Genomic DNA, 11,568 nt, shown 5'->3' on the forward strand with positions numbered 1-11,568 from the left:
TATTATTTAGGAGATTGACTTTAAATCACTGAGATGCTACATTTCAAGCTTGCATCAAAAAATGTCTGAATGAGACCATGATAAATGTTTCATGGTATTGGTCTCATTCTAAAATAAATGTTCAAAAGAGAAAATATCTTAATAGATCAATTAGGAAAACAGCAGTAAACAAAATGAATTAGGTTAATGACCAAACATTATGGGTGATTGTCAACCCTCCAACCATTAAGAGTTTACGGTCAGTCAGTACAGCTCGGCATATCTCAAATACATAGTATACGTCCTTGAGAAGTAGAAAGATGACTTTATTTGAATTTCTCTAGGCTATTTTGGAATGCAAAGCTTAAATAACCTGACACAATGACAACGCGAGGACCAACTGTGCAGAGGCAAAGAACACTCAGCCTGACTTGATTATTTCCACCTGATGGCCGTGGTCATGGGAATATCATTTCCAGCAAGTGACGATGGACAAGGAAATCAAAAAAGTGTTAATGCACAGGTGAGCCAGTTAGATCCATACAATCCAGACAGTAAGATAAACATTATATTCCATTTAATGTTGGTTCTGAGTTGAACTCTTGACCAAGATTAACATTGTCTCTTTCCATCTTAAATCATATGCAGTGCATTGAAAGTAAACGGCACATAAACAAATCTTGAAAAAGAGAAGCAACTGGATTGCCCACTAAGCTTGACTGATTAAGTAGTATATGTATATTGCCTTATATGAAGAAATCAAATAAAACCATTTCTACACAGACACTTACATTGCCACACATCGATTCCCATACTCTATCCCCTATCCCGTCTTCAACATCCCCTCACTCTCCCCCAGAGCAGTACCCAGTCCATTGCAGATTGGAGAGTGAGGGAAGGTGGGGGTCGGTGTGACGTTTCTTTAATTCCCTAGAGACCATTTCCACGGCCCACCATATGGCCTTGAGGGTGACTTTGGAGAGTGCTCATCACTGGGGAAGCTGGAGCAGTGTGCCCTGGCCAGCGGGAAGGTAGGTGATGTTCCGGGAGCGGGACAGAAGAAGGGCGATATCCTCGGCCGCCTCTAACTTACGCAGCTCCACCAGTCCGTCTCCGGCCTCCTGCAGGGAGTTGGCGATGAGCAGAGCGGCTTGGGAGTCGCCCTCCGCCGAGATGATGGCAGCCTGCTTCTGCTGCTCTGCCTGGACACGGAAACATGAAAGAGATTGAGTTGAGTTATTGGAATCGGCAGCGACCTCCTCATACAATGTGACATTTTTTGAGAGCCGATATTTATTGAGATTCTGATAAAATATTATGATTTATGTGGTTTAACGTATGGTTTTCATGTCAGGAATCGGGTTCTACAGGTCCAACATAGTTTTTCATATGAAAAGTGGCTGAACAGAACATGGATTCAAATCAGCTATAGGCGAAAACAATATACTGTCCTCTGTACGACGGGACATACGTTTCCATTAAGATTACATATTTTTTGACACACAAACTTTTTAACAAGGGTGTAAACTGTTTATGGCTCAAAAAGGTGACTTTTTGCCAGAAAATAAAGAATAGCAATGCACGTCGCCCAGGCCACTTCCTAAGATTCATGCTAAATTTTTCTAAATAAACTGTTTAAGTCACACAAAAGCCTGTCGGTGAAATTCTGCCCTACTTTATGAAGCAGTGCTAACAATAAGAAAAACTCAAGTCGAATCTATTGGAATTTGAAAATGTATTTGACGTATATTGTCATTTTTCCCAAAACACTATGTGAACGTTCCCCTCTTCTGCAAGCGTTTGCACCCCTGTTTAATTAAGTCAGTTGGTGTGGCATTAATATTCTGCAGTAGTGCTGAAAAAAAACAAAAAACAACGCGATTCTGTTCGGTATCGAGATATTTGGCACACTCAAATTGATACAGTAGCGCAAAGAATTGCAATATTATTATACTTATTTATTTATTTTGTTTACTCTGATTTCTGATTTAGAATTATAAATATGTACACTTTATATTGAAAGTATAGACCGTCACGATTCCCATTGAAATGAATGGCGCGGTGATTATTCTTCAAAACGAGAGCTGGTAAATTGTGAAAAATGAATTAAACTGTAATCAGACAATGCGGTTATATGCTATAGACCCTAGAGTATCTGTGGTATAAAGGCTGGGACGAATTTCGAATTATAAATATGTACACTTTATGTTGAAGGTATAGACCGTCGCGATTCAGCCTTTATTCCACAGATACTATAGGGTCTATAGCATATAACCGTGTTTTCGGATGACAGATTAATGCATTTTTCACAATTTACCAGCTCTCCTTTTGAAGGCTGAACAGACAATTTGACTGGAACTACTTAGGAGGTAGTTGTTTTTTCGCGTTTAAGATACTGTGATTTCTTGCCGACGATCGATGGCTGCCTTTGTGAATGTCGGCACACATCGAACAATCGATTATTCATTCATACCACCCACCGATTATTCGACCATGAAATATGTGAGTTATTTACATCCCTAGTATTTATACAATAACAAAATGGTCATAGAGGAAAAATGGGCTGGGACTGTGGACGTTTTTTCTATGAAATTGTGGGAAAAGTAAACATTTTTAGAGCAGAACACCTGATGAAAAAGATGCATCTGATTTTAGAGATTAATATTATGAAAGAATTTTGAGTCCAGGTCAATCTGGTAAGGAGAAATAATAAGGCTATTTCATAAATTGTTTTAAATAGCGCCACCTTTGGGTGCAGTACCATAATTTGGGTTTATGGGTAGTGGAGAGTATTGGTATCCACCTAATGATAGTCACATGTTTTTTTATACAATAACAAATTGGTCATAAGAAAAATGGGCTAACTGCTCCAACTTTATGCTCCAATATTTCTCAAATGGAACTAAATAAAAAAGATGTTTGATAACATTTGTGAGGCTTGGTCTAAAGATTTTATATGACGATTTTGGTGAATTTTGATGAATTTGGTGAAACAGCGCTCAGTGGCTACGGAGGATGGCATTTCTCCACAGCCTGCGAATACCTCATATTCGATATGAACGACATTTATCCAGAGTGGACCAAGCGCACAAAAATAGCCTGTGTGATCCCTCTCTCTAGTGTTTTGTGTGCTTTACCGGCAGTTGGTTTGCTTATAGGTCGGAATGAAGCGGCCACCGATTCTTGACAGGCTGGGTACTTTATTCTTACACACAACCGGACTCGTTTGTTTCTTCACTAGCCCGACACACACACAACTGCTCGCTCGCCCACTCACTCGCTGACATCACTAACATACACACTGCAGGGCTGATAGGAAGTGAAATTATCTGTGCCTGAAATAATCAAATTCATTCGAAGACACCATAGAGAATTGCCTTTCTTAACAATAAAAGGAGCGGAATGTAGCCGATGCAACAATACGTTTTTATTGCATGTAAAGTGCTACCCAAAGTGGTGTGCAAAACGTTTTCAGTCCCATTCAGACCATCCTCAGTGCAGACATACAAAGGAAAAAGACTTCCTTATATAGACTACGCCTAGTTGGTGGCAGACATGTCAATCAAAAGGTCAGGTAGGTTGACGGGTTGAGTAGACATTTTAAAAAGGCACCGCTCACCTATTTTCACTTTTCTTGACAACATACACGGCCGAGCTCAAGCCTGATTAAGGCACAATGCCTGAACTCAGGCCTGACACTGCCATTCTCGCACACACACACACATGCACTACTCGTAACACTATGCCTCGTTATTGCGAATCAGACGTGTTTATTCCCATCTATTTGAAAGTTAGGCTATAAAATATGTTGCATTCTATACGGCCTGATTATGTCATTATTTAAGCTACAAAGCCTAATAAGAAGTAATAGGATATTCGAGCAGCAGATCATCAAAATGTCTGGAAAACGAAACCTACGCAGGTCACATTGACTGGCACCATTTTTTTCTAGCGGGAACGCTGGTTAGTGCTACCAAACTACTCAAATTACTATTATTTATTTGACATCAATATTTTAAAAAACCACAACACTAGTTGATGATTTTTTTGCCTACCTGCAAGCATCCTCCAACTACAATCTTTGGTTATTTATTTATTCATTTTTCTATACTTTAAAAGTATTCTTTCTGTTCAAATCTGTTCCAAATTATTTGGCATTAAATGTTACATCAAGTCAATTGTTACATAAGTGTTTAAATAAAATGCTTAAATTTAAAAAAAATCGTGGGATGTATCGCACCGTGGGTCAAAAATCGTGATATACACCGAATCGTGAGTTGGTGTATCGTTACAGCCCTAGACGTGATCGCGCTCGGCAACAGCCGAGGAGAGGAGGAGAGCCGTGCAACAGCCAGGCTGTTGCACTTTTTTCTTCTTTAAGGTTGAAATATTGCCACACTGCTGACATGACTGTTCAACAGGTAGCTCCCATGCGCTAGCTCTCAGGCGCATGCGCCTAATTAGAAACTACCGTCGTTATTGCGTGACGCGCTGCGGGGATCCGATCATATATTTCTCCCTCCGATATCCGATCCAGCGTACTGGGCCAATATCAGACCGATATCGACGCCATGGATCGGAACATGCCTAGCTGGGAGCTCAGCTTTCATGTGAGGGGTCTCCTATCCAGAGAATAATTACTAAGGTCCTGTGTCCTGAATGTTCAAGGACAAAGTCTTTGCACTACCCTCCTAAGTTGTTGCAACTAATTGAATGTGTAGAAGTTAATGTTGTTCACAGAAATAAATAACATTTGAAGTGAGTTGAGCAGTCTTATTTTCCTAAATTTTGTGGGACATGAATCGCAATTTATCGCAGAATCGAATCGCAATACTATTGAATCGTCACATTATTGCCAATTCCCACCCCTAATATTGCCTAAAGTGCCAAACATACCTTTTCCACCACAAAACGAGCCCTCTCAGCCTCCTGTTGGGCCACCTGCTTCATCTCAACAGCTTCTGTGAACTCCTTGCCGAAGGTTAAATGCGTCTGGAGAGATGGAATCAAAATAAAATGTATTGTGTGATGACAAATGCAAACACTGGAGAAAGCACATAGATTTTAATACCAATCAATTTCGCACCAGTGATACATCGTCCAAGATGAGGCCAAAGGTGTTGGCCCTTTCCGTCAGGTCCTCGCTGACCTGCCGAGATACCAGCTCTCTCTGTGTGATCAGCTCGCCGGCATCGAACCGAGCCTACAAGAAGGAGCCCCAAATTAGGTAAGATGAGTGGATGAGGTTTGGGAAAGAAAACAAAATGGCACATACATCTTAAATTTTGCAGAGATACCCACCACTACACTCTTAAGGACCTCTGTTGTAATAGAGGGCAACACCCTCTCATCGTAGTCCTCCCCGATGCTGGTGAAGATTCTTGGGAGCTGGCTGGTAACTGGCCTAAACAGGATACGCAGTGTGATGTTGACGTTCTGCAAATCTGTGGTGGAGGAGATAGAACATCAGGTAAATATGAATGACGCAACACAAACAACCCATTTCATCCATGTCAATGGTTCACCTAGATCCACTTGCTTTTAAACTACCAAACAGTGTAACTACCTATGTTAAATACTATGAAGAAAAATAGGATTCACAGGAAACTAGAGCATATGTGGGAGAATCGTGACCACAGAGAAAAAAATAGCACGAATGGGGTTTACAGCATACCTTTGCTACCAGTGATGACGGGGACGTTGCGGGGTCGTGAACGGCAGTCAAAGATGATGGGCTTCTGGACCCAGGGGATGAGGAAGTGGGTTCCCTCCCCAACTACTGTCTCTTGTACTCCTCTAAACCTGTCAAATATTACTGCCTGATGCCCAGCATCAACTGCAGTACAGAAGAGCATGTCCGTTTTACAAATATACACCCTAGGGGTGAAGCTAAATATTGATACGGCGATATATAATCCCTCGTCTTCGTATGATACAAGAATCGATACGCTGGTGACAAATATTGATATTTTAATTCATATAATAAGGCACTTTACACAGATATCCCTGCTCCTCTAGGTTTTTTATGTGCCTTTTATAAAGAGCCTTGTTATCGTTTATACAAATTTGTATTCATAGTAGTTCTGTCAAACTGAAAAACTAGTTGTTTTTGGACCATGAATAAAAGATAGAAATGCAGCACTTAACCTTTGCACAATAATTTTGTATTGTATACTATAGTTAGACATATATCGTGATAGGATTATCTTACAATATATTATCGTATGGTGAGGTACCCTCTGATTCCGACCCCACAACCGCACACAAATCAAAACAACATTTCGATTCGTAATCAATATTACTTACCATTGAAAAGAGCAGAGTTCACAACACCTCCTCCGACGGCGAGGGCGAGGCCCAACTTCCCAATAGATTCAAACAATTTTGCCATTGCAGCTTTTGGTGGACAATGAACTAAACAAATTGAAAAAAATATTAACGTGCAGTACCAGAAGGAACATTTAAATGATCTCAGTGGGGAATCCTGAAAGCAAGCTGCAAGTAACGCGACCACATTTATTTGATACCTAGGAGCAGTTGTTTAAACAATGCAGTGTCGCAGCTTGGGGCTGAAGGCTTACTTTATAATGTAATGGCTACTTGTCATCTATGCTAGTTAGCTTAGCCAGTTAACAATAATGATTAACTATGTTACAATTCAGTTGTCGAACAGTTACCTCTGAGGGAATCAAAATGCTTAACCCTGCCTGCAGTCTAACTTACATCATTGATCTATCAATCTCTTCGCTAATATGTTTCAATGGTCAGAAAATGAGCATGTGTGTAAATTATGCCCATGATACCGACGTACATAGTACCCTGTTTAGTATCCTATCAAAATTGTGTTCGGTCTTACAAACCTCAATTTGATATCTTCTTAAGATGACGGAATATTAGACGAATGGTATCAATGACACGAGGTGGAACAATTTAACTCACCTTGTTATGTCAGATATGTCTATGACCTCCACTGAAGACACACCGCAGGAAGCAGAAAGCGTGAAAGAATTATCGGGCAGCGCATGCGCATCTGCACTGAACAACGTCTGCAATGATTGGATAGAATTTTCTATGTTCTGTGTCGTTACCATTGCTGTCATCCATTGGTTGACGTTGACAAAACCAATTCTAATAGCAAGCGTTTTGCGAGTTTAACCAAATATATTCCTATAGCTCAGGATTAACTGACTATTATCAATATCCACATCAATATGAAAACACGAATATATATATATATGAACTTCTCTGTAACAGTCTAATTTCAATATGATATCATTTACAATCCTTCTCACAAAGAGAGTAGGACGATCATTTATTACTCCACATTGCCCTCATCCATAGTACATTACACCATTATAATTGCGCGCACTTTCACTTTTCCAGATTGATGCATTCTAGACAACGGCCTGGGCACACGCTCGCATGCCGACCTTTACCCATCCGCCCCCAAGAAAAAAACAACAATGCTTTTTAGTTTCACTTTCTTCCATTTTGGAGTAGCAACAATTTTGAGAGCATGGTCTGAACTATTTCCAAGGTAAGGCAACTGGTCGGATTTCTTACGTTATCCTAATCCCTATAGGTAAATTAAGCAAAATGTGGAGATAATAAGGTATGCATACAATGAGTAAGTGAGTAGGCTATATTCAAGAGTTCATTGACAAAGACGTTGAAAGGATCGAAGTTACCCCCCATTTCTCCATAATAATTTTAGCAGCATTTTCCTCACCTGTGTCGTTAAACACGAAATGTATTCAAATATTACTCCTTAACCCTAACCCCATAAACTTGTTTATTTAATAAAGGCGTCAATGATTTCCACCGGAATCTTATCCACTGATACATATTTGCAATTCATTTTGGCTTTTGTCCACTAGATGGCAGACTTGGACAGGACGGTAAGAGTGAGTGGTCTGCCAACAGCGATTGCGGATGACAGGTTGTCAGACAAGCTACTTATCTTCTTTCTGAGAAAAAAGAATGGGGGCGGAGAAATAATTTCTGTCGCGATTATTGAAGACCCCCCTGGCTCAGCCCTGATCACCTTTGAAGACAGTAGAGGCAAGTAAGATCAGGGTGTGTATCTAAACACATTACAAACAAAAACATGCATATTATTAGTTGTAACCTTCTGCCATTTAATGCAGAAAATATACTGTTCTGTTTTATTTTTAACATATTTAAGTCTAAATGAGAGTGTAAATTAAATAAAATAAACTTCCATAAATAGGCAAATGGTAAAAGTGTTACAGGATACACCATACACTCTCATATTGAATACAGGTAAGATAAGATCTCCTTCTGGTAATCTCACTCACACAGTCGCCCAGGGAGTTATCCAACATGGTCAACACGTTTTAAAAATGGATGGCATGCAGTATGAACTGACCTTAACTCCACATTGTGAGCACCTGAAACCTGATATGGTATGTATTATCTGAATATGTTCAGAAAGAAGAGAGTACATGCATTAGAAATAGATACAATTTAATTTTGTCCCCTCTTTTTCCACCATAGGTCATCTTGAGTATGTCGGTAACTATTGACTGTAACCAGCTTCCGTTGAGACAAATAGCCAGGAAAGAAAGACTTCTTGAGAATTACCCTGACATTAAGTTCAAATATTTTACCGAGAAATTGTGTGAAATCACAGGGCCCTACTCTCAGGTACAAGCAGCTTTGGCACAATTGCTTGAACTTCCCAGACACCAAACATCTGAGGACACATGGAGCAGAGTTGATCAGGCATACCCTTGTCGCCTTGATATGCACGCAAATAAAAAATCTTCTCTGCCAGAGTCATCGCACAATAGACCTTATAATAGTAGCGTATACACAGAGCGAAACTATAGGGATCATAGTGCTGGAGACTACCAATCCACCCGACGTGGAAAACAGAAATCAACAGCTGGTCCGTTTTTGGAAGAGATGGACAAGACTGAGACTGGGGCCATGCAGCTTTCAAGGGATCCTAAAATGTTGGATGAAGATCTCTCCCTAGTGATGGATGCAGAAATGTTTCAGTGTCTGAAGATGCATTTCGGAAAGGAGTATCAGCATATACTCAGTCAGAATGGCGTGTATGTTTTGGATGTAACTTCCGAGGATGTGACCACGTTGTTCCTGCGGTGTGAAACAAAGTTAGGGGAGGTTGACGGTTGGCTGCAGCAGCTTAGGTCTGCAAGAAGCCAAATAAGTCAGCTTTACCAAGACATTGCGACTATGATCTGTCGTGTTCCCCTGCTTAAAAGCACCCTTCCAAACGGCGAAGTCCTGCAAAACGAGGATGACCAAAACGTCAACCTCATCGGGAGCTATAGTGACACATCTGAGGCCATGAAAGTTATAAGGGGCTACAATGAAGACAGGGGAGTGTCTAACCAGATGGGTGGTCTTCTAAGAGCTACTTCCCTTGACTTGAACCCAGCATATCCATATGAGGGTCTATCTGTTGTTCACCAACCGATACCCAGTTCTCTGTGTTGTAAGACGTTACAACAACATTGTAAGACAATGTTGGGGCCTGACAAGGATGAGACCAGAGCTGAGAGACAAACAAAGTATATACTAGCAGCCCAGTTTAAGAACAAAGAGCCAGGTGTATTAGTGTCTCAGCCAGCAGATTTAACTGGAGCAGGGTTAAGACACCTATCCCCTGCTATGCTTGGTCCCCTGTTAGTCCCGGATGTTCTTTCATGCACTGCAAGGTTGACTGACAAAAGTCTGTCAAGGCAAAACACTGAAGAGGACGTCTTATCTGAGAATGGAAGCAGACCCTCACACAGTTCAACATTAGGGGACTATGAACGGAAGTTTTCAACATCTCCCCAAATCCAAACTCTGATCAGTCCATCAGGAAGGGTGACCCGCCCAGATCTTGGGGCCGGGCGCGGCTTTAACTATGAAAGTAGCTCCTCTGAGATATCAGCTCCTAAGGTCCAAATGGACAGGCGATCGGATGATGAAGAGCCCCAAGGTTGTGCAAAATATAGAGTCAGGGACCGAGCAAATAGTTTCAGTTACCACAAAGACAAGGCCAGGTTGGAAATATATCGTGAACAAATAACGGTTCCCTATATTATGTGGAAGTACATCAAAGAGGTATATCAGCCTCGATTTATAGAAGTTACCATGGCAATAAAGGTAGAAGAGCAGCACACAGATGCTAGGGATGCTACTACAGTCTTCTTGACATCCCTCAACCCTTCTAGTGTGAGAGCTTGTCAGAAAGATTTACAGAACATTGTTGCCAAGGTTACTGCTGATTTCTCTCAGTGTGATCTGAGTTGGACAGAGTTGGGTATCTCCGACCCAGGGGTTGAAATTCTACATGTATTCTTTGAAGAAGTGCAGAGTAGATTCAAGAAGGTTTCCATTCACACATCAAAGGGGCTCATATCTATTCGCGGTCCAGAACACTTGTGTTCTCAGGTCACTAGTGCACTGAGGGAAGTATTTTCTGGAGATCAGTCCAGATACCTGGACAACAAAAGTGCTTCTTGAGGGAAGCCTCTACTCTAGCTTCTTCTTCAAAGGCCTTCTCTACAAATATAAGCAACAATACCATAGAGGACCAACAGGAAACAAATACACAGTCTACGTTACTCCATAATGACAACAGAAGTTATGAATTGACCAAAAAACAGCAGTAGCCAGAAGAGTCTTTCCCTTGCTCTAATTCTGTCCGGTCTGCACTTTCATTGTTTTGACTTTTTCCTAAATTAAGAACAATTACAGCACGTGTCACATTTTGCATTGTCATATATATATATATATATATATTTTAGTTTAGCTTGTACTGTCTTTTATCATTCTGTATGTGGCTTATTGAAGGATTGAAGGAAACTATACGTTTGTAAGTGTCTTCTTAAAGATAGTCGATTCTTAGGCCCTCTCAATTGTTCCTGTTGAGTTTTTATTTCTCTTATTGGTATTTCAAGCATTTTAATTTAAAAGTAAATGTTGCTTTATTTGTATCTAAGAATGTTTGAATCTTCTACTTTCAATCATTTTTTAATCCTTGTTTTCATCTACTGAATGGAGAATTGTGCAATATAATTATTCAACATATTTTGCTGTTCTCTTTTATCTGAAGTTCTCTTGTTTTAGTTTGAATTTGTTGTTCTTTTTTAAGCACACAAAAGTAAAAAAAGAAAGAAAGAATATAATTTCATGTCACTTTTTGTTATGCTTTTTTATTAGTCCTGGAAAACATGTAAGGCATATGGTAACATGACACACTGAAGCATTACAAGCTCTAGGGACCGTGTGGAAAACATAGCACCACACAGTTTACCAAGAGTGAAGCACAGAAGCAGCATCAATTCAAAGGGTTTAAAAAACAAAGTGTAGACAAGAAGAGATTTTATTTATTTTGCAACCGGAAAACCAACACTTGGGAGCTCTGAGAGTAGCCAAGCAGATCTGCTTTAGAAACCAGTTGGAAAGGGAGCAATGGGGTATGCCGTGTGCACTATAACTGCTATTGACTGAACTGTAAGAACAGACTTATTTAAGGATCATTACGAAATGTTAGTGTTTTTTACTGTATCATTCCAAGAGATAGAGGGAGGTTGATGCAGATCGTGT

General features: G+C 40.3%; 1 protein-coding gene and 1 long non-coding RNA gene across 3 annotated transcripts; one reads left to right on the forward strand and one right to left on the reverse strand.

The window, feature by feature from the left end:
* Positions 1-539: 539 nt before the first annotated feature.
* On the reverse strand, positions 540-7,008 carry phb (prohibitin). Its single transcript, XM_079745792.1, has 7 exons — positions 6,919-7,008; positions 6,286-6,393; positions 5,654-5,815; positions 5,281-5,423; positions 5,066-5,182; positions 4,876-4,971; positions 540-1,181 (listed from the first exon to the last, which is right to left on the reverse strand). The coding sequence occupies exons 2-7, from the start codon at positions 6,368-6,370 to the stop codon at positions 969-971; spliced, it is 816 nt and encodes a 271-aa protein (XP_079601918.1). The 5' UTR covers positions 6,371-6,393; positions 6,919-7,008; the 3' UTR covers positions 540-968.
* A 444-nt stretch (positions 7,009-7,452) lies between these two features.
* LOC307082430 lies at positions 7,453-11,072 on the forward strand. 2 transcript variants are annotated; one of them, XR_013812216.1, is made up of 4 exons: positions 7,453-7,516; positions 7,857-8,040; positions 8,302-8,405; positions 8,497-11,072. It is a non-coding gene; the product is annotated as an uncharacterized lncRNA (long non-coding RNA). The 2 variants fall into 2 exon arrangements; XR_013812215.1 differs by having other exon boundaries at positions 7,857-8,405.
* The last annotated feature ends 496 nt before the right edge of the window (positions 11,073-11,568 follow it).

Source organism: Pollachius pollachius, assembly GCF_949987615.1.
Source record: "Pollachius pollachius genome assembly, chromosome: 11".
Taxonomy (NCBI): domain Eukaryota; kingdom Metazoa; phylum Chordata; class Actinopteri; order Gadiformes; family Gadidae; genus Pollachius; species Pollachius pollachius.